Source organism: Trematomus bernacchii, unplaced genomic scaffold (genome assembly GCF_902827165.1).
Source record: "Trematomus bernacchii unplaced genomic scaffold, fTreBer1.1, whole genome shotgun sequence".
Taxonomy (NCBI): Eukaryota; Metazoa; Chordata; class Actinopteri; order Perciformes; family Nototheniidae; genus Trematomus; species Trematomus bernacchii.
The window spans coordinates 16,847,564-16,874,723 of NW_022987593.1; the positions used below are offsets into that span (position 1 = coordinate 16,847,564).

The following is a 27,160-nucleotide window of genomic DNA, read 5'->3' on the forward strand; positions in this document are numbered from 1 at the left end:
TGTGGAGTGATGATCAGCTCATTTTCAGACAGGTTTTTATATAAATGGATCAGGACAAAAAGAGAGAATATTTGTTCCTGAAACTTTCAGAATCTCTTTACACAGAGGGGACACATGTTGATGTAGAAAAGACATGAAAAAGTGGATTTTGCATAATAGGTGACCTTTAAACAAAAAACCCTTTGTATGAAATCATGCAGTGCTATATAACTCATCTACTGAGTATTACACAAAGTATCTTAAATTATCTTAAAAGTAATACAACTACAATATCTATATTCTATAATATTACAACCATTGAGCGTAATGCATACTTTTACTTTTGATACTTTAAGTATATACTTTTAAGATATTACCCATGTACGTTAACTCAAAATAAGATAATCTATTGGTCTCACAACAGCAAATAGGATAGTGAAGCATCAGTCGAAAAAGCAAAGAAAAATACATGTATTAAATTAACAGCACATACATTTTTTGACAGAAGTACACACACACTGAACTGTTGAAGTCACATCATTTTACATATTGATATTGCACAGTTTAGTTAGGAATTAGTGCATTTTTGGTTTTGGTTTGTGCACTTTTTTCAATGGATTTTCACTGCTGGACTTTAACTAATGATAAAGCAATTTTAAGAACATGGTGTTTATACTTTTGCAGCACATAAATACATACAATAACAAGTACTGATGCTGCTTACATTTGCAAAAAAAAAACTTCTATTTTGAAAATCCCATAGACTGCGTCATCAGAAGGGACAGAAGTGTTTCCTGTTAGCTAGATGACAGCCGGTAATATGTAAGGTTTCTTATCTTAATTATAGTGCATCGATAGTGTATTTAAGTTATATTAAGTAGTGGTTAGATTCGTTAGTGTTTTATGTAAATATTGTGTGTGTTAGCATTACAGTGTCGCTTAAACAGGGTGATAATCTGTATGCTGAGCTAACTGTTAGCTAGCTAGCCTCATTTGTTTACATGTGTAGATTCATCTTTCATTCATGAAACACCTCCATCTTTCTGTCGTTTTTACACGTTTTTCTGTTACTGAAGTGGTTGAAGACCAATGCTGAATCACATGTATGATGGGAAACTATTAACACATATAAGTAAAGTATGATTTAGTGTGTTATCTTACTTTGTAACCCTGGCTTTTTCTAGAAAAGTGTTACATGTCAATGGTTTCTTGTATTTGTAGAACATCCAGTTTGGGCTAGTTGGACAATACTGTTTTTTTAAAGCAAATAAGCCATTTAGAATAATTTCAGTTAATGTATACTACTGTTTCCAAAGTTTGGTCTGTCATGCTTTCAAGTTGTAGAAATTCCTCTCTCCTTCTAGATATTATCTTGTATAAAGGGTTAAATATGTACCCAAACCTGACGCATGTGGTGCTTTAGAATCAAACCATAATATCCAAACTGTTACTCACATATGGCCTCTGTCCGTCTGTCTGTCTGTCTATCTATCTATTTATCCATCCATCTATCTCCCCCTTACAGTTAACTCGTATTGTTTTTTCTCTCCAGATATTTTAAAATGACAGCAGTTAAATAGTTTTAGGGATGGGGCTCTTTGGTCCTGCGGAGCTGGTCTCAGGTCTGTGTCGTACAGACGAGCAGAACCCCTTCCCCGTGTTTCAGGATGGAAACATCAGCCCCTGCTTCAACCAACTGGTCCTGGGAGCGCTGCCTCATGCAGGGATGGCCATTTTCAGCGCCTGCTACCTCAGCATGCAGAGGTACGTCTAATATCTGCAGAGATGGCAAAAGTACACACATCCTTTACTCAAGTAGAAGTACAGATACTCGTGTTTAAAAAATACTCTGGTAAAAGTAGAAGTACTGACTAAACTTCTTTACTCAAGTAAAAGTAAAGAAGTATGGGCTTTGAAATGTACTTACTTATGTTATGAAAATGTCACACATGAGGTCACAGGCTCCTCCAACAGTGCAACACATAAAACGAAAATAGAATATAATAGAAATAGTGCAGAATAGTCTATATACAAGTAATTGGAATATTGATATATATATAAGTTGCAAACAGATGAATGTTACAGATGTTCTTTCAAGAGTTCAGGTGTTTAACATAATGGCCACTATGGACAAATATTATATTTATTTGTTATATATTTCAGTATTTATGTTCCTGTTTTGTAGACACGCCCCCCCCCAGACGCCCGCTCCCTGCAGCTGGACCCTCCGGTGTTTCTCTGCTCTTCTGGTGGCGCTGCTCTTCTCTTCAGATTTGCTCCTGGTGGTCCTCCTGCAGCGGGACCTCCTCCTCCTGGACCTCCTCTCTGACGGCTGCTCCATCCTGGCCTGGCTGGTCCACTTCAGTGCCCTCATGGTGCTCCAGAGGACCTCTTTCAGGAGAACCAGAGGACCTCCACTGCTGCTCCTGCTGGTCCTTCTCTCCATCCCAAACCTGGTCGTCACCTTGATCAATTCCTGTGACAATCGGGAGTATCTAAACCTCTCGGAGCCGCTTGTATTTGCACGTTTTGTTCTCGTTTCCGCCCGGACGCTGCCTCTTCTGGTTTATCTTTTAGCGTTTGCTTTCCCCTGCATCAGTGAGGCTGGATACTCTTTGAATATCAACGCTGACGATGGATCCCCTCTCATCACGGAGGATAACGAGCAGGATACGGGTGAGTTGGGTTTTTCTACGATCTAAGGCAGGAGAAAGGAATCCAGGAAGCTTCTCGTCAAGTTAACTGCGTTTATTAATACAATGATACGGTTTACAAGGGAACACAGCTGTGGTTCCTCTCATTCAATTCACTGATCCACAGTCCACATAAGCAGTTAGCTGTTTACCAGTTGCCTGAATGAAAAGAGAACGTTTCTCTATTTAACATCTTATTTATATGTTCCCACTCTCGTATTTAGTCTTCTTCCTATTGGCTGACGTCAACGGGGGCGGGTCCTGCTTCGTCATCTTCTTTCGCCCTCTGATGACGTAGCCATAGCGCATCTCTTATGATATTTTATTATACAATTCTTCTAATGTTTGTTGGTTATTAAACACATCATAATAGTAGTAATGCAGCGTCGATGAGTGAGAGTTGGAGACGCTGTGTTTAGTATGTAACTGCATGCGTCATTCTCCTTATATTCACATACACGATTGTTAGGAAAAATATCACTGGTCACCGGCTTGAGCTTCAATCTCAGGATCCATGTATCTCTGATCCTCTCCAGAATGGAAGTAGTCATCACATCCAGAGCATCAACTAGTTCCTGAACAGTGTCCTTCACATGCTGATATACAAGAGAGGGAGTTACACAGTCCCAAGATGGAGGAATAGAAAGCAGTATTCAATGTTTACTTCAGATTAGCTCCACGTCAGAAATGATCATGCTTGTCATATGTCTATCTCCATAGAGGCTGAATCATCATGTTAATCACATAGCTATCATATGCCTCAAACAGTCCTGATGCTCTTCTAGGTAATCATACATCCTGTCATGTACACAGCTACAGTTGGGATACCTTTGTTATCATGTTACCCTCATATTGGAAGAGTACATTCAGTATTCTCCCAACACACTGCTACAGTAAATGATGTCCCTTAAAGTTCCGGCACAATATATTGATTGTTTCTCCCAGGTGACATGGTGGCGGAGGATGGGAGCGGCTGTGTTTCCTGGCTCTTCTTCCTCTGGTTGAACCCTCTCTTCAGACGGGGGGAACGAGGGGATCTGTGCAACCCAGCAGATGTTTATCACCTCCCCAGGAAGCTTCGAACTGCTGTGGTTTGTCGAAACTTCCACCAGTGCTGGGAGTCCTGCAGACGCGGAGCAGAGGTTGGTGACGGAGAGGAGCAGTGGCCCCCGCCGCTCAGCAGGAACCTGCTCAACGGCACCTGGAGCTCAAACTACCAGGTAGGGCTGCAGCTCACATACTTATTTATTTATACAACAAGCAGTATTATTATCCACTGTACAGTATTTAATATGATTCTGTCCTCTCTCCTCAGGACGAGCCCTTGGAGCTGCAGGGAGACGTCCGCCTGCTGAAGGTTCTTCACAAAGCCTTCGGGCTGCGTTTCTACCTGCTGGGCGTCCTGAAGTTCGTGGTCAACATGCTGAGTTTCACCGGCCCGCTGCTCCTCGGCAGCCTCGTGAACTTCATGGAGGACGAGGAGGCTCCCATCAGTTTGGGGGTCTGGTGCTCTGTGGGACTCTTCATCACCACGCTCCTCACCTCCTTCCTCAGAAACATCTTCGTCTTCGAGGTGTCTAAGGTACAGTAAAATACATGTACAAGCTATAATAACAGTAAAGGTAGATATATATATATATATATGTATATATTCTATACAATAGCATCAAATTAGATCAAAACTCAAATACAACAAAGATAGTAGTGATAGTAATAATGATATCAACAGCCATAAAACATTAATAAATAAAGTCCTTCATTCAAGCACTTCATATTTGAGAGGATGCATGTATATGTATTTCTTGTTTATCTTTTGTAATTTGAGCTTAAAATAATATTGATTTGTTTTTCATGGTGACATATTTACATTTCCAGTGAAATGAACTTTATAAAATGTACTTTGATCCCCTAATGTTGACTGGCTAGATGCCCACCAGGGACCTTTGTTGTTGCTTAATCCCCTTATCCCTTATTAGGATTAAACTGCGGCAAAAATGCCCAAGAAATACTTAAATTAAGAAATATTGAGCATCAACAATCTGAAGTTTGTGTATAGAAAGTAAATATCTGCCAATATGTATTTATCAGAATTTTAAATACTCAATAGTTATCTCAATAACATCTTCGTCTTCGACGTGTCTAAGGTACACAGGTGGGAAGTAGTGGAGTACAAATACTTTGTTATTCTACTTAAGTACATGTTTCTGGTATCAGTACTTTACTCCACTACTTATTTTCTGACGACTTTTTACTTTCTACTTCTTACATTTTGAACCCAAATACCTGTACTTTCTACTTCTTACATGTTGAACACAAATACCTGTACTTTCTACTTCTTACATTTTGAACACAAATACCTGTACTTTCTACTTCTTACATTTTGAACACAAATACCTGTACTTTCTACTTCTTACATGTTGAACCCAAATACCTGTACTTTCTACTTCTTACATGTTGAACACAAATACCTGTACTTTCTACTTCTTACATGTTGAACCCAAATACCTGTACTTTCTACTTCTTACATGTTGAACCCAAATACCTGTACTTTCTACTTCTTACATGTTGAACCCTAATACCTGTACTTTCTACTTCTTACATGTTGAACCCAAATACCTGTACTTTCTACTTCTTACATGTTGAACCCAAATACCTGTACTTTCTACTTCTTACATGTTGAACCCAAATACCTGTACTTTCTACTTCTTACATGTTGAACACAAATACCTGTACTTTCTACTTCTTACATGTTGAACACAAATACCTGTACTTTCTACTTCTTACATGTTGAACACAAATACCTGTACTTTCTACTTCTTACATGTTGAACACAAATACCTGTACTTTCTACTTCTTACATGTTGAACACAAATACCTGTACTTTCTACTTCTTACATGTTGAACACAAATACCTGTACTTTCTACTTCTTACATGTTGAACCCAAATACCTGTACTTTCTACTTCTTACATGTTGAACCCAAATACCTGTACTTTCTACTTCTTACATGTTGAACCCAAATACCTGTACTTTCTACTTCTTACATGTTGAACCCAAATACCTGTACTTTCTACTTCTTACATTTTGAACACAAATACCTGTACTTTCTACTTCTTACATGTTGAACACAAATACCTGTACTTTCTACTTCTTACATGTTGAACCCTAATACCTGTACTTTCTACTTCTTACATGTTGAACCCAAATACCTGTACTTTCTACTTCTTACATGTTGAACCCAAATACCTGTACTTTCTACTTCTTACATGTTGAACACAAATACCTGTACTTTCTACTTCTTACATGTTGAACCCAAATACCTGTACTTTCTACTTCTTACATGTTGAACCCAAATACCTGTACTTTCTACTTCTTACATGTTGAACCCTAATACCTGTACTTTCTACTTCTTACATGTTGAACCCAAATACCTGTACTTTCTACTTCTTACATGTTGAACCCAAATACCTGTACTTTCTACTTCTTACATGTTGAACCCAAATACCTGTACTTTCTACTTCTTACATGTTGAACACAAATACCTGTACTTTCTACTTCTTACATGTTGAACACAAATACCTGTACTTTCTACTTCTTACATGTTGAACACAAATACCTGTACTTTCTACTTCTTACATGTTGAACACAAATACCTGTACTTTCTACTTCTTACATGTTGAACACAAATACCTGTACTTTCTACTTCTTACATGTTGAACACAAATACCTGTACTTTCTACTTCTTACATGTTGAACCCAAATACCTGTACTTTCTACTTCTTACATGTTGAACCCAAATACCTGTACTTTCTACTTCTTACATGTTGAACCCAAATACCTGTACTTTCTACTTCTTACATGTTGAACCCAAATACCTGTACTTTCTACTTCTTACATTTTGAACACAAATACCTGTACTTTCTACTTCTTACATGTTGAACCCTAATACCTGTACTTTCTACTTCTTACATGTTGAACCCTAATACCTGTACTTTCTACTTCTTACATGTTGAACCCTAATACCTGTACTTTCTACTTCTTACATGTTGAACACAAATACCTGTACTTTCTACTTCTTACATGTTGAACCCTAATACCTGTACTTTCTACTTCTTACATGTTGAACCCAAATACCTGTACTTTCTACTTCTTACATGTTGAACCCAAATACCTGAACTTTCTACTTCTTACATTTTCCAAACAGGCTGGTTCCTTTAGTTTGAATGTGTGTTTGGTGGCGTGATCATTATTATTTAGAGTTATTGCGTGCCTATTGATTTGAACACGATCCGTGTATCCATCATTTCCTGGTCTTCTCTAAAGAAGAGGGACCAATGAAAACGTTGTCATGTTGCCGTTGTTCAGCATGGAAACATTCATTAGCTAACAATGACATTATTGTTCTATTAATATAAAGGGAGGTCAGGTACTCTTTAAAACAGCTGCTAGTTATGGGTACTTTTTACTGAAGTACATTTCAAAGCCCTCTTTACTTTTACTTGAGGAAAGAAGTTTAGTCAGTTCTTCTACTTTCACCAGAGTATTTGTAAACACGAGTATCTGTACTTCTACTTGAGTAAAGGATGTGTGTACTCTCTCTGCTCAGGTGTCTCTTTCGGCCCGCGCTGCTCTCATGTCGGCGGTTTACGGTAAATCTCTTCGGATCAGAGGCAGCAGTTTGGCCGGAGCCACGCTGGGGGAAGTGGTGAATCTGATGAGCACCGACACCGGACGCGTGGTCAACTTCTTCTTCAGTTTCCACGAGTTGTGGAGCCTCCCCTTCAGGCTGATCATCACCTTGTACCTGCTGTACCTCCAGGTGGGGGTGGCGTTCCTCGGGGGGCTCAGCGTGGTTCTGATGCTCGTGCCTTTCAACAAGTTCCTCGCCTCAAGAATCCTCAGAAACAACCAACACATGCTCCGACACAAGGACACGCGCGTGAAGGTGGGATGGGATTTTTTTAATTAGTGCTGTGGTAGGAGAAGTAGTAGTTTTTATATGTATTTTTTTAACAAGAGAATAATAACTAATATTAATGCATTTAATTATTTCTTGTGATTCTTTTTAAATTTGAGCTTAAAATAATATGAATTTGTTTTTCATGGTGACATATATTGATTTCCAGTGAAATGAACTTTATAAAATGTACTTTGATCTCCTAATGTTGACTGGCTAGATGCCCACCAGGGACCTTTGTTGTTGCTTAATCCCCTTATCCCTTATTAGGATTAAACTGTGGCAAAAAAGCCCAAGAAATACTTAAAATTAAGATAAATTGAGCATCAACAATGTCAAGTTTGTGTATAAAAAGGAAATATCTGCCAATATGTATTTATCAATAGTTATCTCATCCTTTAGGGATCCGAATGTTAATGCAATTGTATCAAAATAAACAGACAATTGTTATTATATAATCACATTTTTCAACACTTAATACCTTTCACCTTTTTAAAGTGGTTTAATTTAAATTGTACAATTGAAATATTAAACCCTCATAGTACAAATAAAAGCTTATTTGAGATAATAAAGGATTTTCTTTTGGCAGGATTCTAGCAGTTTTTGCCCCAGAAAGATGTCGAGATCCACAATATTCTCCTAACAATGTGTCTTTCTTCTCTCCCAGTTAATGACGGAGGTCCTCTTCGGCATTCGGGTCATCAAGTTCTACAACTGGGAGCCTCATTTCACGCAGAAGATCAACGCCTGCCGTGAAGAGGAGCTGTCGCACCTGAAGGCTCTGAAGTACCTGGACGCCATGTGTGTTTACACCTGGGCGGCTCTACCTGTGGTTATCTCCATCCTCACCTTCCTCACCTACACCCTGCTGGGGCACCAGCTCACTGCCGCCAAGGTGGGACACTCTACTCTTTAAACTGTTTTGATGCATACAGTAGGGCTGTGCAATTAATCGTATTTTAATCGCAATTACGATTTTGGCCTGCCACAATTACGAAAACAACATAATCGAAAAAAACTATTATTTTGCTTTGCTAGGTTGTGACAGTGCAACATATTTGATCTAATTAATTTTGGTCTCATTTATTTGTATTTATCATATTTATATATGTTTAGTAGCTTGTGGAAGTGCGCTCCAAAATATTTGTTGATCTTGTTTATTGGTATTTATTATTTTGATATTATTTATTTAAATGTATCATTTATTTTTGTATTGGTTTTTCAGTTGAATTATACGTTCAGGGTAATCAACAGTTAAAAAGATACTGTTCAAATTATTATTTGTATTTGTTTTAAAGTTCAATAAATGGATGTTTTCAAAGTCAATGAATAATCGTATTTAATAATCGTGATATCAATTATTGACCCAAATAATCGTGATTATGATTTTTGCCATAATCGCACAGCCCTAGCATACAGTGAAGTTAACCGGGCTTTCTACACATTTAGGACGATTTAGATACTTGAGCAGGGAGTGAATCAATCAATCAATCAACAACTTTATTAATCCCGCAAGGGGCAATTGGTTATCAGCAGCAGCTTATGTCATGCACACAGGCAGGAACATACAAGAAGAAAACACACACAGATACACCCGGGAGCACCTGGGATACATCCAATTTACACTATAAATAGTTCATAGCATCACAATAATAAATAAATAAATAAATAATCAAGTTAAAAGCCTTTCAATAATTTAAAAGTTTGAGTGCAGAAGGGATGAATGATTTTGAAAAGCGATTAGTCCTTTGATCAGGTCGAGCATATCTTCGCCCTGATGGCAACAGACGGAATTCATGTGAAAGTCCATGACCTGGAGAGTTCAGGATGCTCTCTGCTTTGGGAGTGTTCACCTTGAAACAGCTTTTAAGGTCCAGTTTGTTGGATTCTTTGGGATTATTCAATCAGAAATAGGATATAATATTCATGATTTCATGAGTAAATAATCATTAAAACTAGGGCTGTGCGATTATGACAAAAATCATAATGACGATTATTTTGGTCAATAATTGATATCACGATTATTAAATACGATTATTCATTGACTTTGAAAACATCCATTTATTGAACTTTTAAATACAAATAATAATTTGAACAGTATCTTTTTAACTGTTGATTACCCTGAACGTATAATTCAACTGAAAAACCAATACAAAAAAAAATAAAAAAAATGATACATTTAAATAAATAATATCAAAAATAATAAATACCAATAAACAAGATCAACAAATATTTTGGAGCGCACTTCAACAAGCTACTAAACATATATAAATATGATAAATACAAATACATTTGATCAAATATGTTGCAGTGCACGGTCACAACCTAGCAAAGCAAAATAATCATTTTTTTCGATTATGTTGTTTTCGTAATTGTGGCAGGCCAAAATCGTAATTGCGATTAAAATACGATTAATTGCACAGCCCTAATTAAAACTAAGATAAAATAAGATATACTTTATTGATTCAAAATTGGAAAATGTTTTTGTCACAGCAGCATAGATAAGACATTACACATGAATTAGAAGTAAATACAAAAACAATGAAGATATACACATCAACAGTAGAAGTTAAACAAATTACGCAAAACAGTGAATATATACATATCAATAATGAAGGATATATATATTTAGAGCATATAGAATAACATTTGAATGGCCTTAATAACATTGTGAACTCTTGGGTAGTTAAGGTGGAGGCTTCAAATAGTGCTTTTTTTTCTGCCTCTCCCTGCACTGTATATATTTTTTTGTATTTTAATCGTACAAATAAACCCTAAAGCAGTTAAACGTCCTCTCCCTGCAGGTGTTCACCACGCTGGCTCTGGTGGGGATGTTGATCATTCCCCTCAACTCCTTCCCCTGGGTGCTGAACGGCATCCTGGAGGCCAAGGTGTCTCTGGAGAGGATCCAGCGCTTCTTCAAACTGACCAACCAGGACCTGCAGGCGTACTACGCTCTGGGTGCGCTGCGTCTCAACCTCTGTGCTGCTGGGTTACCTCAAACAGATCACAATGTAGTATTTATTTAGTCCCTTTTTGATCAGAGTCTGTGACGAAAAAGAGCTGGTTGCTTAACGTTTTAAAAAGTGCACAAACTCTCTGTTAGTTTTTTCAAAATGCAAAAGAATGGATATTGAGCAACCTGACTCGTCAACTTAAACTGTATTTTGAGCTCAAATTAATTAAACTAATACATGAATTAGTTATATTTTGGTTGTACTGATAAATGTGCTAGTATTTATAGTTTATAATGTGTACGTGAACATGTCTGTATAAATGTCAGTGTGAAAGAGACTATGTTATGTTTTCAGTTTAGATGAATGATGTGTACCAGGGACTGCAGATGGAAATTAGTTAATGGAATAATTTGGCATATCTCATCTCTATAATTGTGTTTTAATCATAGACTGGTTATATAGGTTTTAATTAATACATGATAATAATAGTCACTTAAAGGTAGGGTAGGTAAGTTTGAGAAACCGGCTCGAGATCGCTAGAATTTGAAAATACACAACCGGAGAAAATCTGCCACTTCCTTACAGAGCCCCTCCTCCAACACACACGAACGCGCACATGACCAATGAGGGCACGAGATAAGTTTGTGCACAGATGGAAGGCTGACAGGCAGGTAGGCCATCCAGTTATTTTAGCCGGGCCGGCTCAAATGATTGGTCGTACTTTTTACAGTACTACGGCTTCCACAGATTACATTTTTTTATGGATTTTTTGTCAAAGCACTTAAGATATTCATTGCTATCGGGATGTTAAGAGCATTCCATGGAATATAACAAAAAGTGTATCTCGAGCCGGTTTCTCAAACTTACCTACCCCACCTTTAAGTCACTTTAGGCAGTTTTCAGGAAGTTTCACATTAGTTCATCCCTTTTGATTGATCATTTTATGGATCACCAACACCAGAATTGACGCAGTAATGTGGTTATTTTAAAGCTGTATGAAGTAATGCTCCTGGAAAAAACAAATTTGAAAGTTACAAACTTCTGCAGGTGCTGATTTAAACCCTTTATCCATTATGTGTTTGTAGATCAGAGTCAAAACTAATCAGTCTTTCAAAAATATATAAGTTGTTATTATTACAATTACCTATCACTATATATAATAAAATGTACTTCCACATCTGTCGTAGTGTCTCCTGAAGACGGTCAGACGTCCATCCTGATGAGCCAGGGGACTTTTTCCTGGCAGGATCCCGACGGTCCGGACCAGAACGAAGACAGAGGAACTGATCCTGGAGAGTCCAAAGGAAGTCTGCGTCTGCACAGCCTCTCTCTGCACATCACCAAGGTTCACACGCACGCACGCACTCACACACACACACACATTTGATTTATTCCACAAATATATAACATACATGGAGATGTACATAAAAATCACACCCACCTCAGTTTACAGTCCACTCAAATCTACACGTTATTGCTCACATACACACACATGCACACATTACCCCTTTCCTTCGAAGGCAAATTATACATAAATACAGACATTCATTTAAATTCTCTGACCTTTCCCTGGGTAGTCGGTACAGACCACACACACACACACACACACACACACACACACACACACACACACACACACACACACACACACACACCCCTGTTCAGACACACAGGATACAGTCACTGGACTGCCTTCATGCTGACAGCTCTTAAAGATCTCCTATTATGCTATTTTTAGGCATATATTATGGGTCAAAGATATATACAAATATATAAAAACATGTCTATGATGTGTTTTGCTCAAAATACCAAACAGATCATGCATTTTAGAAATCCCTCATATCCCTCTATTCCAGCCCTGTTAGAGAAGTACGGATTCTGGGTCCGCAGCTTTAATTAAAAATATATATACTCAGCTAAATGCTGCCGTGACTAAATGTCATCAAGGATTATTTCTGAAACAGTATGGAGCTCAAATGCTTTTTCTCTCTCAGGTTATACCACAAGGTGAGTTCCTTTTGTTATTTCTTGCTTCTTTACACATACTCTCTCCAGTACAGGTTAGCTCTGAGTGTTAGCGATGCTAATGTAAACAAAGACCATATTACGTCCAAAACACATCAGGCATTGATTCTGATAGCAACGTCTCTGATAGTGCCGTGGGTGTAAAGCCAGCCCACATTGCATGCTGATATTACGTTATATCGGACGCAAATCTGGATCAGCTCCGTTGTTCCCCCGTTTTTAGAGATTTGGGTACGGAGGAAAAGAGAGAGGGTTTTATTTTCTGACACTTTGTGAGTTCGCCGACACACCGGGGACACATCTTTATGTATAAAATACATCATTTTGCATGATAGGAGACCTTTCACTTAGCACACCCGATACATCAGAGGAGTTAATGAGTCTGATTATATCATAGATATCATTGTGTCTTCAGGGGTCTCTGGTGGTTGTGGTGGGGAAGGTCGGCTGTGGGAAGAGTTCCTTACTGGCTGCTCTGACCGGAGAACTGAACAGGTAAACTGCCCCCAGTACACAATAATATTAACACTAAAACATCATATTTAATATTAACAAACTGTATTTTATTGCGCAGTAAATACTTTTACTTTAAAGGTCCTATATTCTGCTCATTTTCAGGTGTATATCATTATGTAGTGTCTCTACTTTAAAGAGTCCTCTCCTGCTGATGTTCAGGTGTATATCAGTATGTAGTGTCTCTACTTTAAAGAGTCCTCTCCTCCTGATGTTCAGGTGTATATCAGTATGTAGTGTCTCTACTTTAAAGAGTCCTCTCCTCCTGATGTTCAGGTGTATATCAGTATGTAGAGTCTCTACTTTAAAGAGTCCTCTCCTGCTGATGTTCAGGTGTATATCAGTATGTAGTGTCTCTCCTTTAAAGAGTCCTCTCCTGCTGATGTTCAGGTGTATATCAGTATGTAGTGTCTCTCCTTTAAAGAGTCCTCTCCTGCTGATGTTCAGGTGTATATCAGTATGTAGTGTCTCTACTTTAAAGAGTTCTCTCCTGCTGATGTTCAGGTGTATATCAGTATGTAGTGTCTCTACTTTAAAGAGTCCTCTCCTGCTGATGTTCAGGTGTATATCAGTATGTAGTGTCTCTACTTTAAAGAGTCCTCTCCTGCTGATGTTCAGGTGTATATCAGTATGTAGTGTCTCTACTTTAAAGAGTCCTCTCCTGCTGATGCTCAGGTGTATATCAGTCTGTAGTGTCTTTACTTTAAAGAGTCCTCTCCTGCTGATGTTCAGGTGTATATCAGTATGTAGTGTCTCTACTTTAAAGAGTCCTCTCCTGCTGATGTTCAGGTGTATATCAGTATGTAGTGTCTCTACTTTAAAGAGTCCTCTCCTGTTGATGTTCAGGTGTATATCAGTCTGTAGTGTCTCTACTTTAAAGAGTCCTCTCCTGCTGATGTTCAGGTGTATATCAGTATGTAGTGTCTCTACTTTAAAGAGTCCTCTCCTGCTGATGTTCAGGTGTATATCAGTATGTAGTGTCTCTACTTTAAAGAGTCCTCTCCTGCTGATGTTCAGGTGTATATCAGTATGTAGTGTCTCTACTTTAAAGAGTCCTCTCCTGCTGATGTTCAGGTGTATATCAGTATGTAGTGTCTCTACTTGAAAGAGTCCTCTCCTGCTGATGTTCAGGTGTATATCAGTATGTAGTGTCTCTACTTTAAAGAGTCCTCTCCTGCTGATGTTCAGGTGTATATCAGTATGTAGTGTCTCTACTTTAAAGAGTCCTCTCCTGCTGATGTTCAGGTGTATATCAGTATTTAGTGTCTCTACTTTAAAGAGTCCTCTCCTGCTGATGTTCAGGTGTATATCAGTATGTAGTGTCTCTACTTTAAAGAGTCCTCTCCTGCTGATGTTCAGGTGTATATCAGTATGTAGTGTCTCTACTTTAAAGAGTCCTCTCCTGCTGATGTTCAGGTGTATATCAGTATGTAGTGTCTCTACTTTAAAGAGTCCTCTCCTGCTGATGCTCAGGTGTATATCAGTATGTAGTGTCTCTACTTTAAAGAGTCCTCTCCTGCTGATGCTCAGGTGTATATCAGTATGTAGTGTCTCTACTTTAAAGAGTCCTCTCCTGCTGATGCTGCAGCACCTCTGGAGTTATGAGATTCTACCAGATGAGACTTTTAATGATTATTTAGGGAAGTTATTGAATATCATACAACTTCACAAATGAATTTAAAGTGATGTACTTACATTTTTTGCACACAATTTCTACTTAAGATAATACTTTTTATCCCGTCTGTAGTGGGAACTAGAATTATTTTGTCCTTCATAGAAACCAATTTAATAGATTTAATAGAAATAATCAATGTTTTAGATCTTAGAACGGCATTTAGAGTCAACACTCTACACTTTTTACATTGGCTTTTGTCTCTACTTGAGATGTGTGATCTGTTCTCATGTGTGTTCCTTTCAGGACTCCACGTGGTCTGTGCTTTGTTTTTATGTTAACCTTAATGTCTGCCTCATGTTGTATTCATGTTTCTGTGCTCTTCATTTGAACTTTTGTTCTTTCTTGTGAAGCACTTTGTGAATTGTATTCCTGTGAAAGGTGCTCTACTAAATAAACATATTATTATTATTATTATTATTCTCCCGCCCCTCAGGCTGAGTGGCGTGGTGTTCGTTGCAGACCGAGAGAGAGGCTTCGGTCTGGCGTCTCAGGATCCGTGGATCCAGCATGCATCGGTGCGGGACAACATCCTGTTCGGCAGGAACTACGATCCCATCTTCTACCAGACTGTGATCGAGGCCTGCGCTCTCACAGAGGACTTCAACGTAAGATGACTGCATCAATTCAAATACATTCAATTGTTTCTGCATAATTAACATTTATATTAAACTCTTTCTAAATGTGTCCTCAGGTTTTACCAAACGGAGACAGGACGGAGGTCGGGGAGAACGGAGTGACGCTGAGCGGAGGACAGAAAGCTCGTCTGGCCCTCGCTAGAGCCGTGTACATGGTGAGTCTCTACACACACCTAACATAGGATTTAAACACACACACAGGGATCAGGTTTCACCAAACACACAAGTCTTAGGGTGCGTTTCACTTCGGTTAAATGGATTCCTTGCGTCCCTCACGTGCGTTGTTTCCCTGTGACTAGTCCCTCCCACCAGGGAAGCATGGAGAGACGCAAGGAAACCACGAGAAGCAGGGAAATGAGTTTTAAGAGCAATGGGACGTCCTTTCCTCCGGAGCGTCACGTGAAGCGACGTCCGTTTGTGATGACGCTGCACAGCTGATCGTCTGACAGCAGCCAGATCAGTGCATGCGCTGCATCGTCCAATCAGTGAGCGATACACATTAAGGGGGCGGGGCGAGTGTCTGAGGATTTCACCGGAGGATGGTCTGGTAGTTCCTCGATTATCGCTCCTCCGTTATCACGCCTCGATCCTCGATCCTCGGTCCTCCGGCACAAATAAGGCCACTGGGACGCTACTCAAGATGGCGCAGACAAATCAACTTCCGGTGATACCGAGACCGAGGAGCGAGGAAATGAAAAATAAGAGAAGTGAAACGCACCCTTAGTGTGCAGAGAACAAGGAGAAAAGCACTTTCATGGTCTTGTTATTGTTAAAAACAAGATGTAATACATCTGTACTGACACACCTTTTTAAATTGAATTCATTAAAGTTTCAAGATGAAGTAAAGATGGTGGATCTGCTTGTAGAACAATACATGTATTCAATGGATGAGACTACAACATTCCTTATCATCTAAAAGTTTGTATTCATATGTTATATTTTTTATATTCCCTTCATTACTAACAATTTTAACACAGAAAAATAATAACACAATGCCTTTTATTTCCAGCTTGTTAGAGGCAAAAGGAAATAGAAAATAAGGAACGTATTGATATTAGTGCGTGCAAAAAGGTAACATGGAACACAGTAGTAGTTATGTGTAATCAGCAGGTGTGATGCAACTCTCTCCTGTATTTACTTTCTTGCAGGATAAAGACATCTACCTCCTGGATGATCCGTTGGCAGCGGTTGATACGGACGTGGCCGAACACCTGATGAAGAAATGCATCATGGAGCTCCTCAGGGGAAAGACCAGAATCCTTTGCACTCACCGTGTAGAGTTCGTGGACAAAGCTGACCTGGTGGTGCTCATGGACAACGGAACGATCATCAAGACGGGTAGAGAATAACATCTGGCTCAAACGGGCGGAAATGTCACATACCATTTTTTTTTTTGTTGCATTGTTTGTTTTGTGCTAGTTTGTTAGGGTTTAACATCAAAAACAGGGAAACTTCCAGACATCTAAGATAATTTAATAACATTTTGCCACATAAGTTTGAAAGACAAAATGCATGGTGGTCCATTTATGCTTCAAAATAACAGCAAGACACAAATGCAATCATGTGGTGCATGAGGTCAAGAGGAATAAACAGCCATGTATTGTTAATTAACATAGAGCATTTCCCCAGAGAGGTAGAGATACATCTACATTCAGGGTTCCTACGGTCATTAAAAACCTGGAAAAGTCATGGAAATTCAAAATGCTAATTCCAGGCCCTGGAAAACAATATATAATTTATATTTTATCTAATCGCCGAAATAGAAATACCATAATGATAATAAATACTGTATCGTATAGTAATGAAACGTAAAATGGCATTTAACTGACGAGGTATTTTGCTGGTGAGAGATTTTAGTTGCTTTAGCGTGTAGAAGCTAGTAAGCCTATTTGATTTGTTTTAGATAGGCACAACATGTTTCATATGCAGACCTTATTTTCCTGTTCCATGTTAAAATAAACCATTTTCAGTGGTACCGCTGAGAAAGAGTCATGTTTTTGGTCATGGAAAATGTGGTCATGGAGAAGCATTGGTAAAAAAGTGTATGAACCCTGTACATTATAATCACATCATTTTCTACTAACTTGTTTAATTGAAAGGCTTTAACAAAATTGGAACCTTCATTTTGAGACATGATTATAAAAACTATAAAGAAGTATAAACATCATTGACTAAATCCTATAAATGCTGCCTGGATGTTTTCACATTTCAAGGATATTTTCTAATGGTTTAATAGTCTAACTTCACTAAGAAAGCACAATGTTTTTGGAAAACTATCCCTATTTGTATTCCACCTGCCCTGTTTCCTTGCTGTCCATCAGGCACACCAGCAGAAATCCTTCCTTTGGTCGAAGCAGTGCCGAAGAAACGGAAGAACGCCCAAAACATGAAGGAGAAAGGTTTGTTCACCTGGAGATATAACTGCTTATCTTAAAGGAAACCTATCATGCTATATGTAAATGATATATTGTAGGGCCATACCTATATAAGGTATATTTATACGTTTCTGTTTTCAAAATACCAAACAGATCATGCATTTTAGCCATGCCTCATTTCGCTCTATGTGCTGTTTGCTGTCTACGGGTCTGATTCTGCTGACCACGCCCCCCTGCAGGAGAGGGGAGCCGTGCTCTGATCAGCTGCTGGGCTGTCAGAAGAGGGGGAGAAAAAGAGATCTCCGTGTTTTATTATATAGAGTCGTTATTCATTTGTTTTAAAGCTCAATAAATAACAAAGAAGACCTTTGACCGGCACTTTTCTAATTTTGTCCGGAAGATTTCAACTTTAACGGACATCTTGACCGGCGAAAGTAACTGAAACTGAAACTCTGCCGCACGGTCCCCTCGTTCCTTGGAAGAGGCGGAGAGGTGGGTGTTTGTCATCTGCTGGTGGACTAACCGGAGAGAATTACAGTGCTTGCCTCGACGGGGAGGGATTGCATTGAATTAAAGCAGCGGGAGCAAACGCTTGCCTCGGGGAGGGAGAAAGAAAGCCACAGCGGAGAATAAACAGAAGGGTAACCAAGGTAACTATGGGCGGGAAGTCTTCTTCACTGCTTTTGTGGCAGACTACAGCGTCACTTACAGGCCTGGCATATGTACTACAGCGTCTCCAGCGCTTTCGAACGGCAATGGCCGTGGCTGTCTCCTCCTGATTGGTGGAGAGTTGGCCCAATAGCCGTAGCGCTACCGTCCTGACGTCAGGACAGTGTTCAAATCTGGATCAGTTTTTATCAGATCCGTTGCAGCCCCTTTTTCGAGATTTGGGTATGGAGGAAAATAGAGAGGGTTGTGTTTTCTGACACTTGGGTTGCGTTCGAATACTCCAAAAAAACAGCTCCTAAGTTCTAACCCTATCGTCTATTCCTTGACCTCTGAGTGAAACGTCACGGGGTTAAGGGATAGTGGATAGGAGAATTCAAAAGGATTTAGGAGAAGAGACTGCGGCACTTTAGAGAATCCGACAGCACTTTCACTATCCGACGTGTTTATGATGCGCCAGCGGACGTCATAAATGTGCGTCTGCTGCTGTGGGGAAACTATGGAAACTACAGTTTTCTATACAGCGGACTACAACATGGATGTTTAATAAGAACGAGGGACTACTGTAAACTCATCTAGAGACTCTGCACCGTGCTCTGATGCTGTTGTTTTATGCTTTATGAACGGGGACAACAGAGAAACATATTCTTCATGACCAAAGTTGGAATTGAAATAAAAAAGGAAAGTGCAACTTATGCTCGTCACCCTCTCCCTCCGGTCCACATTAATACAAATGATCCCAATACGTATGATTGTATGAAAGATCTTAAAATCAATACAAATGTATTTATTATAAACGTTAGTCCTTAACATCTATCACTGTGTATATCACCATTCAGACATCTTTTAAAAGTTGAACAAACCCCACACAGCTCAGTAAAGACTGTGAAATGTTGACTTTATTTGATCATTTCAGTAAAAACTAACGTTCATATTTCTCTTTTTGATTATAATACTGATGAACGTTCAAAACAAAGCACTTTGGCAACTTACCACATACGTTTTAAAATGCTTAATAAGCACCGTAACTTTCATGATATCATTTCTCGTTCATAATCGGTTGTTTCCGTGGACGGCCGACTGTTGTGTGACGGCAAATGCCGCGGCCGCAAGGCATTGTGGGGCAGCATTTTCTCCTCTCCTTTCGGTTAGGGAGGTCCAGTGGTTCCTAAACTAAAGGAGGTTATAAAGGAAGTTTGAAACCTCCTTTCCTTTTAATTTAGAGAATTCGAACGGCACTTATCATGGCTGCCACTGAGGGACTTCCGGGTCATTTCACTCCGTTAGGAAGGTTCCTAAGCTAAATGGACTATTCGAATGCAACCTTGGTGAGTTCCCTGGAACACCGGGGACACATATTCATGTAGAAAAGACGTACAAAAGTGCATTTTGCATGATAGGTCCCCTTTAAAGCAGGGATGTGCCATTACAGTGCCAACACGTTTATTTGTTATCAACAATCTTGAATTGAAACATCAGAGGCAGACTGACTTCCTCTTATTTATGAATATGTACATGGATAGTTGTATTTGTTTATTGGTGTATTTCAAGCTATCGTACATGCAGGATTCTTGCTGTTCTGTATCTTCAGTAATTGATTGCACTTATCGCTGCTTTGATACAAGTGTCAGTTTAATCCAAAGTAATTCATTGTACTGTATATGTTTCCTTGTGTGGAAAAAAAAGAATGCGCTTTGGCTGTAAATGTGTTATAATAATAATAATAGATTACATTTGTGTAGCGCCTTTCAAGGGACCCATGGCCGCTTTACATGGTGAACAAAGAAACAAAAGGGGCAAATAATAAAGTAACAATTGAATAAATAGCAGTAGGAGTGGAAACAGGGGGACTGTGATGGGTTAGGGGTCAAAGGTGTTGCCTTTACCTATTCATCCAGGCTAGTATTCCTACATTAAAACCTGTTTGTTGTCACTTCCTCTCTTGTTTTTCAGCAGAAAGTGAGGAGCAGGAGGAGGATTCTGGTTCCTCCCCTGATGTGGTTTTGCAGGAGGAACCGGACCTGATGGGGGCGGAGCTGAAGCAGGAGGGGGGGCTGGCCTGGAGGGTCTACTGGTCGTACTGGAGCGCTGTGGGGGGGGCGCTGGGAGCCTCCATCCTCCTGTCTCTGCTGCTCATGCAGGGTGAGGATCCTCCGCTCTGATTGATCTGATTACAAGGAGCATGCTCAGATAGGACTGGGTGATATATGGAGAACATCAGAAATTGTTAGAAAAATATCCCTGGTCACCGGCTTGAGCTTCAACATCAGGATCCATGTATTTCTGATCCTCTCCAGAATGGAAGTAGTCATCACATCCAGAGCATCAACTAGTTCCTGAACAGTGTCCTTCACATGCTGATATACAAGAGAGGGAGTTACACAGTCACAAGATGGAGGAATACCGGTTATTGTAGGTAATCATACATCCTGTCATCTACAAATAACTGACTTCTTTCTCCAAATTCTGACTTTTTCTCAAAATCTCCAAATTCTGACTTTTTCTCAAAATCTCCAAATTCTGACTTTTTCTCAAAATCTCCAAATTCTGACTTTTTCTCAAAATCTCCAAATTCTGACTTTTTCTCAAAATCTCCAAATTCTGACTTTTTCTCAAAATCTCCAAATTCTGACTTTTTCTCAAAATCTCAAAATTCGGACTTTTTCTCAAAATCTCAAAATTCGGACTTTTTCTCAAAATTCGGACTTTCTCTCAAAATCTCAAAATGCTCACACAGTCACAAGATGGAGGAATAGAAAGCAGTATTCAATGTTTACTTCAGATTAGCTCCACGTCAGAAATGATCATGCTTGTCATATGTCTATCTCCATAGAGGCTGAATCATCATGTTAATCACATAGCTATCATATGCCTCAAACAGTCCTGATGCTCTTCTAGGTAATCATACATCCTGTCATGTACACAGATACAGTTGGGATACCTTTGTTATCATACTCTCATATTTGAAGAGGACATTCAGTATTTTCCCAACAGAAATCACAATATTATTTTACCCTGATATCAATATTGTGACACTTCATTGCAAAACACTTACTTTACACTTTTATCGTTCAGTATCTTACCAAAAGACAATTATTAAAAATAAAACATGTTAAACAGCAGGGGGTCTAACAGCTGACCCTCTGATTGGACGATATTGTGGGATTGACTACTGGTGCTTTCATCAAAAACTTTACATACTAAGATTTATGTATGTAATGTAGATTTTGTGGGGGAAACTTCTGAAGCAATTGGAGTCAGGACTTCAGAGAGACACGAGGAGAGCTGGAGCTTTGATGGTAAACACTGAGGGTTTATTTGGAGCTTCGGCCGGAGAATTCACAAGACATGTCACGGGCCACGGTCTGACCACACGGATGAGATGCCACAATCAATTCTGAAGACCCCTCCTGTAGCTCGAGGTTTGAACTAGTTCAGAGTGTAATAATCAACATTCTTCAATAGGTAGACTGAACAGCTGAGGACACTGAATCACATTTGTTGTCGCTTATGGCTCGGGGTCATCTACACCCCGAGAAGGATGTGTTCCAGGTGTCCCACAACAATAACTATCTCTGAGCGAGAGTTGCCCGGTCACAAACTGGTAACAACAACAACTTGCTAGGGCAGCCCCTCCTTAAGGGAGATGACGGCTGCTCAAGGCTGGAGCATCTGTGTCAGAGGGGGAAGGAGGACATGCAAGGCAAATTATTCCCCAACAGATATAATGACCTAGTGGGTAAAGACAACATAATTCAAATGAGATCACTTGCGATATTATTATATTACAATATCCAAAATGTACCAACATATCTATCGTCTCACAATATATTATCAAATCAAATCAAATCAAGGTTTATTTATGGAGCACATTTAAAAGCGATTTTTGGTCGGGCCAAAGTGCTGTACATGTAATAACTACAATCACATAAAAACACATTTCTATAAGCACAATAAAAGACAATAAATTACAACAGATATTTAAAAAGAAAACACAGGGAAAAGTCAGGAGTCGTGCTCCGCTCTGACTAGAAGGCCAGGGAGAAGAAGTGTGTCTTAAGAGTAGATTTAAAACCCCCTAGGGTCTGGGCCGACCTCACATGGAGGGGCAGAGTGTTCCAGAGCCTCGGGCCAGCTGCTGCGAAGGCTCGGTGCCCTCGGGTTTTGAGCCTGGTCTTGGGCACTATCCAGCAGCAGCTGGTCAGCAGACCTTAAAGCTCTGGCTGGGGTGTAGCGCTGGAGGAGTTCAGCTATATAGGCCGGAGCCAGCCCATTTAGTGCTTTAAAAACAAATAAAAGGAGTTTAAAATCAATTCTGAACCGAATTGGAAGCCAGTGCAGTGAGGCCAGAATTGGGGTGATGTGGTCACGCTTTTTGTGGCCAGTGAGTAGACGTGCAGCTGCGTTCTGGACTAGCTGCAGGTGTTTAATTGACGCCTGGTCCATACCCACGTACAGAGCGTTGCAGTAGTCCAACCTCGAGGTAACAAAGGCGTTAATAACCCTTTCCAGGTCCTCAAACGATAAAAACGACTTAGTCTTGGCCAATAGTCGTATTTTAAAAAAGCAGGTTTTGACTACGCTGCTGACCTGCTTATCGAATTTAAAAGCGCTATTGAAGGTCACTCCAAGGTTCGTGACAGAGGGGAGGATATTATTTTTGAGGGAGCCCAGAATATCAACCTGGGAGGCTAGAGGTTGGGGTCCAAAAAAGATAACCTCAGTCTTGCTCTCATTGAGGTTGAGGAAATGTTGGCTCAGCCAGGATTTGATCTCTGCTAAGCAGTCCATCAATAGCTGTAATGAGTTAACATTTGAATTGAGAGGCAGATAGATCTGTACATCGTCAGCGTAGCAGTGGAAGGGGATGTTGTGTTTTGTGAGAATTGAACCTAGGGGCAGTATGTACAGTAGAAAAAGGATGGGGCACAAAATCGAGCCTTGGGGAACCCCACAGGTAAGAGGGGCTATGGCTGAGGAGAAGGCACCTAGCTGCACTGAGAAGCTACGGTCTGTCAGGTAGGACCTGAACCATGCATTGCCCTGCTCGACTCTCAGGAGCTGCTTCTCTTGGCTTTGTCTCTACTGAAGCTGAAATGTTGTGATTCTTCTTGTGATGCTCCATGTTTGTTGTGTTTCAGTCTCTAAGAACGTGTCTGACTGGTGGCTCTCTCACTGGGTCTCTGAGCTGAGGAACAACGGATCCTCAGGAACAAACGTCTCCCGCTGCTCGTCTTCCTTCAGCTCTCCTCACCTGCTGCTCTTCTCACCTGGAGGCCTCATGTGAGAGATACAAGCAAGACCATTTGATAACACCAGGTTTACACAATATCGCTTTAGAGCAGGGGGGTCCACTCCAAACCTTTTTCACCGAGGGCCACTTACAGAAAGATATACGAAGGGCTGGGTCGCTCACTAGAGGTTTATTGCCTCATAAGTTCAGTTATAAGTTGGAAAAGTTAATCAAATGTAGGTCAATTATTCTTGATACTTGAAAATGCTTTAAGAAAAAAATCACAGCTCTCCAGAGGGTTTCATTGATTGTGTTAGCAGCTCATTCCTTAAAACAGAAGCCTCTGATTGATTATAATAAGAGGAAATATGAAGGGTGTATTTCAAGGTTGTTATGTAAATGTGTTATTGGGCTTTTTCTTATCAACTAAGACTTGTTAGAAAATGTTTCCAACTTTAATTGACTGATTTTATTTGAAAACTGGGCTTACACATGAATACTGTGTGATATATTTGAACATAATATATTTAAGAAGTACAATTATAAGACAAGCAGAAGTTTATTATACTTAAGTCATTAGTCATTATACTTTTTGAATTTGCTGAGTGAGTGCCGATTCAAAATGGTCCGCTGGCCGCATTTGGCCCCCGGGCCCTAGTTTGGACACCCCTGCTTGAGAGCAAACTCAAATGTGCCTTTTTTTTTTATTCAATAAAAACGAGTTTAACCAAAACAAAAACTGTTAAATCCAGACAGTACATTTGTTTTCTTTAAGCACATTTGTATTAATTTTGACCCCCCCCCAAAAAATTACCCCCTAAAAGGCTCCCCTCACCTGGAGGCCTCATGTGAGAGATGCAATCAATACCATTTTTAATTGGAGTTGAAAACACCAGGTTTACACAATATCGCTTTAGAACAAACTCACACACGTGTATCCTCCGCAGTCCTAAAATCCCCACAATGCTTTGCGCACGGACCAATTTTCAAAATCTTTGGCAGAAATCGCGCTCCATTTAAGGCACGGCCTTATATGACCCACACCTGCTAGCCTGTTCCACCATTCTTCGTTTTCCGAGGCTAGGAAGGATTCTTGCCTCGCTTCTGAAGGACCTGATTATTATTATTATGTGGATCTTTCTATTCTCTGATATCTTTAAAACCTCCCTCCCCTGCAGGTCTCCTCTCTCCTCGGTACAAACGCTCCCCTCCAGTAACATCAGCTCTGAAGTGAGGTTTTACCTGACGGTGTACAGCTCCATCGCAGCAGGGAACACCGTCTTCACGGCGCTCAGAGCGTTCCTCTTCGCTTACGGAGCGATCTGCGCCGCCACCGTCATCCACAGCCGCCTGCTGGACAGCGTGCTCAAGGTGAGAATATCTGAGCAGTTCATAAGTACATATTTACTCAAGTACGGTACTTAAATACAATTATACAGTACGTTCAGTATTTCTATTTTCTGCTACTTTGAACTTCTACTCCACTAGTATTACTTTAACCTTTGATTATAAGCATAGGCATCAATAAGTGTAATACAACAATATCATGTATATATTTTCTGAATTGGGACATTTTCTTTCAGCAATTTCTATAAAAACCAGCACACATGAATCACATGAGGAAAAACTATTTGTAGGGGTGTAAAAGCTAGACTTAACTGAATTACTGTCCATGTGTCGCAATATGTTGGGTTAGTTTTTAGAAAAAATGTAAAAGTGTGACGTGTTTGAAAATCTAAGAAGAAAGGATCTCAGTTCTTACAGGTTGTTGAGACCGTAACAGAGAATAACAAATAACTATTTGAGCAGCATAATCTCATCTTCCTCTCCCCCTCCTCCCCCTCAGGCCACGGTCTCGTTCTTCGACACCACCCCGATGGGTCGCATCCTGAACCGTTTCTCCTCAGATCTCTACACGGTGGACGACAGCCTGCCCTTCATGCTGAACATCCTGCTGGCCAACGTGTTCTCCCTGCTGGGCATGCTGGTGGTGATCAGCTGGGGTCTCCCCTGGGTGCTGCTGCTGCTGCTGCCCCTCGCTCTGATCTACCACCGCACGCAGCGCTTCTACAGACACACGTCCCGAGAGCTGAAGAGACTGAGCAGCATCACGCTGTCGCCCGTCTACTCGCACTTCTCCGAGACGCTGAGCGGCCTGGGGACCATCCGGGCCAGCGGCAGCTCATCCAGGTGAGAGGGGGGGCTTTTTACAGCCTTATTAACACTTTCATCTAACTATGAGCTCGTATAGTTTCCATCAGCAACTTAAATACCTCTATAAATGGAAAAATAAAAAGATAGTTATATTGACAACTTTTAAATTATTGTTAATAATAACAATAATATTCAATAATACTAGTTTACTTATTATTATTGTTAATAATAATACAACGACAATAAAGAAATATATATACAACAAATAAATAAGTACATTTTTAGAGAGGATGCTCCAAATAAATAAGACATCAAGAAACTGAGCGTTTAGACAACGTTTTAAAGTAAAAAAGCAAAGTGATCAACGTCAACGTGTGTGTGTGTGTGTGTGTGTGTGTGTGTGTGTGTGTGTGTGTGTGTGTGTGTGTGTGTGTGTGTGTGTGTGTGTGTGTGTGTGTGTGTGTGTGTGTGTGTGTGTGTGTGTGGTGTGTGTGTGTGTGTGTGTGTGTGTGTGTGTGTGTGTGTGTGTGTGTGTGTGTGTGTGTGTGTGTGTGTGTGTGTGTGTGTGTGTGTGTGTGTGTGTGTGTGTGTGATACCTCTCACTACCACCGGGGGGAGACAAAGTGTAATGTCTCACTCTGATCACGGTCACAGAGTCAGAGTGGTTCTGTTGTTGCAGGTTTGAGGAGGAGGTGTCTCATCGTCTGGAGCAGAATCAGCGCTGTTTGTTCCTCACTGTCGCCGCCATGCAGTGGCTGAGCATCCGCCTGCAGCTGATTGGTGTTGCCGTGGTTACGGGCCTCGGAGTGATCGCCGTCGTGCAGCACCAGAACAAATCTGTGGACCCAGGTGAGTCTGCTGCACTGCATTGATTGAGATGTTTACAGTTTAGAATTGTTTATTTCTACTTTTTTAATTTCTCTTATGAGTAATGCTTTGTCTTTGATGCCGCTGCAACGCAAACATCTCCCAAATCAGGATCAATAAAGTACATCTTCTCTTATCTTATCATTCAGAGGGTTGTGTTTTTTAAATTGTACAATTATTCTTGACTGTGAAATCAACATTTCTCTAGTTATTGTTTTGTTATTTGTGAATGAACAGGTATCTTTAGGTTTCCTCATGGTGATTTTTCTTTAGTTGGTTAATTAAACATTTACAGGACCCAAATTATAATCAGCCCCTCTCCTATCCAAGTTACAGTATAGCACCACAGTAGTCCTTAAACTAGCCTTACAAATTAAGATGATTATGTTACTATCCTGTATGTATCAGACCTAAAGTGTAGTTATAGGTTTT

General features: G+C 40.0%; 1 protein-coding gene across 4 annotated transcripts in view; it reads left to right on the forward strand.

The window, feature by feature from the left end:
• The first annotated feature begins 747 nt into the window (after positions 1-747).
• The window catches only part of abcc10 (ATP-binding cassette, sub-family C (CFTR/MRP), member 10), a 38,815-nt gene continuing 12,402 nt past the window's right edge, over positions 748-27,160 (forward strand). Inside the window, exons 1-19 of one of the 4 annotated variants that reach the window (XM_034129744.1) lie at positions 748-801; positions 1,532-1,743; positions 2,165-2,655; positions 3,618-3,892; positions 3,988-4,254; positions 7,278-7,616; positions 8,296-8,523; positions 10,433-10,589; positions 11,773-11,930; positions 13,026-13,105; positions 15,232-15,403; positions 15,490-15,588; positions 16,582-16,771; positions 17,755-17,832; positions 20,428-20,616; positions 23,616-23,757; positions 24,886-25,078; positions 25,554-25,897; positions 26,541-26,710. In XM_034129744.1, the coding sequence (XP_033985635.1) occupies positions 1,568-1,743; positions 2,165-2,655; positions 3,618-3,892; positions 3,988-4,254; positions 7,278-7,616; positions 8,296-8,523; positions 10,433-10,589; positions 11,773-11,930; positions 13,026-13,105; positions 15,232-15,403; positions 15,490-15,588; positions 16,582-16,771; positions 17,755-17,832; positions 20,428-20,616; positions 23,616-23,757; positions 24,886-25,078; positions 25,554-25,897; positions 26,541-26,710 (3,748 nt within the window). In that variant the 5' untranslated portion in view covers positions 748-801; positions 1,532-1,567. Of the gene's footprint in view, positions 802-840; positions 1,083-1,531; positions 1,744-2,164; positions 2,656-3,617; positions 3,893-3,987; positions 4,255-7,277; positions 7,617-8,295; positions 8,524-10,432; positions 10,590-11,772; positions 11,931-13,025; positions 13,106-15,231; positions 15,404-15,489; positions 15,589-16,581; positions 16,772-17,754; positions 17,833-20,427; positions 20,617-23,615; positions 23,758-24,885; positions 25,079-25,553; positions 25,898-26,540; positions 26,711-27,160 lie in introns of those variants that run through there. The other 3 variants (XM_034129748.1, XM_034129746.1, XM_034129747.1) reach the window with 3 other exon arrangements.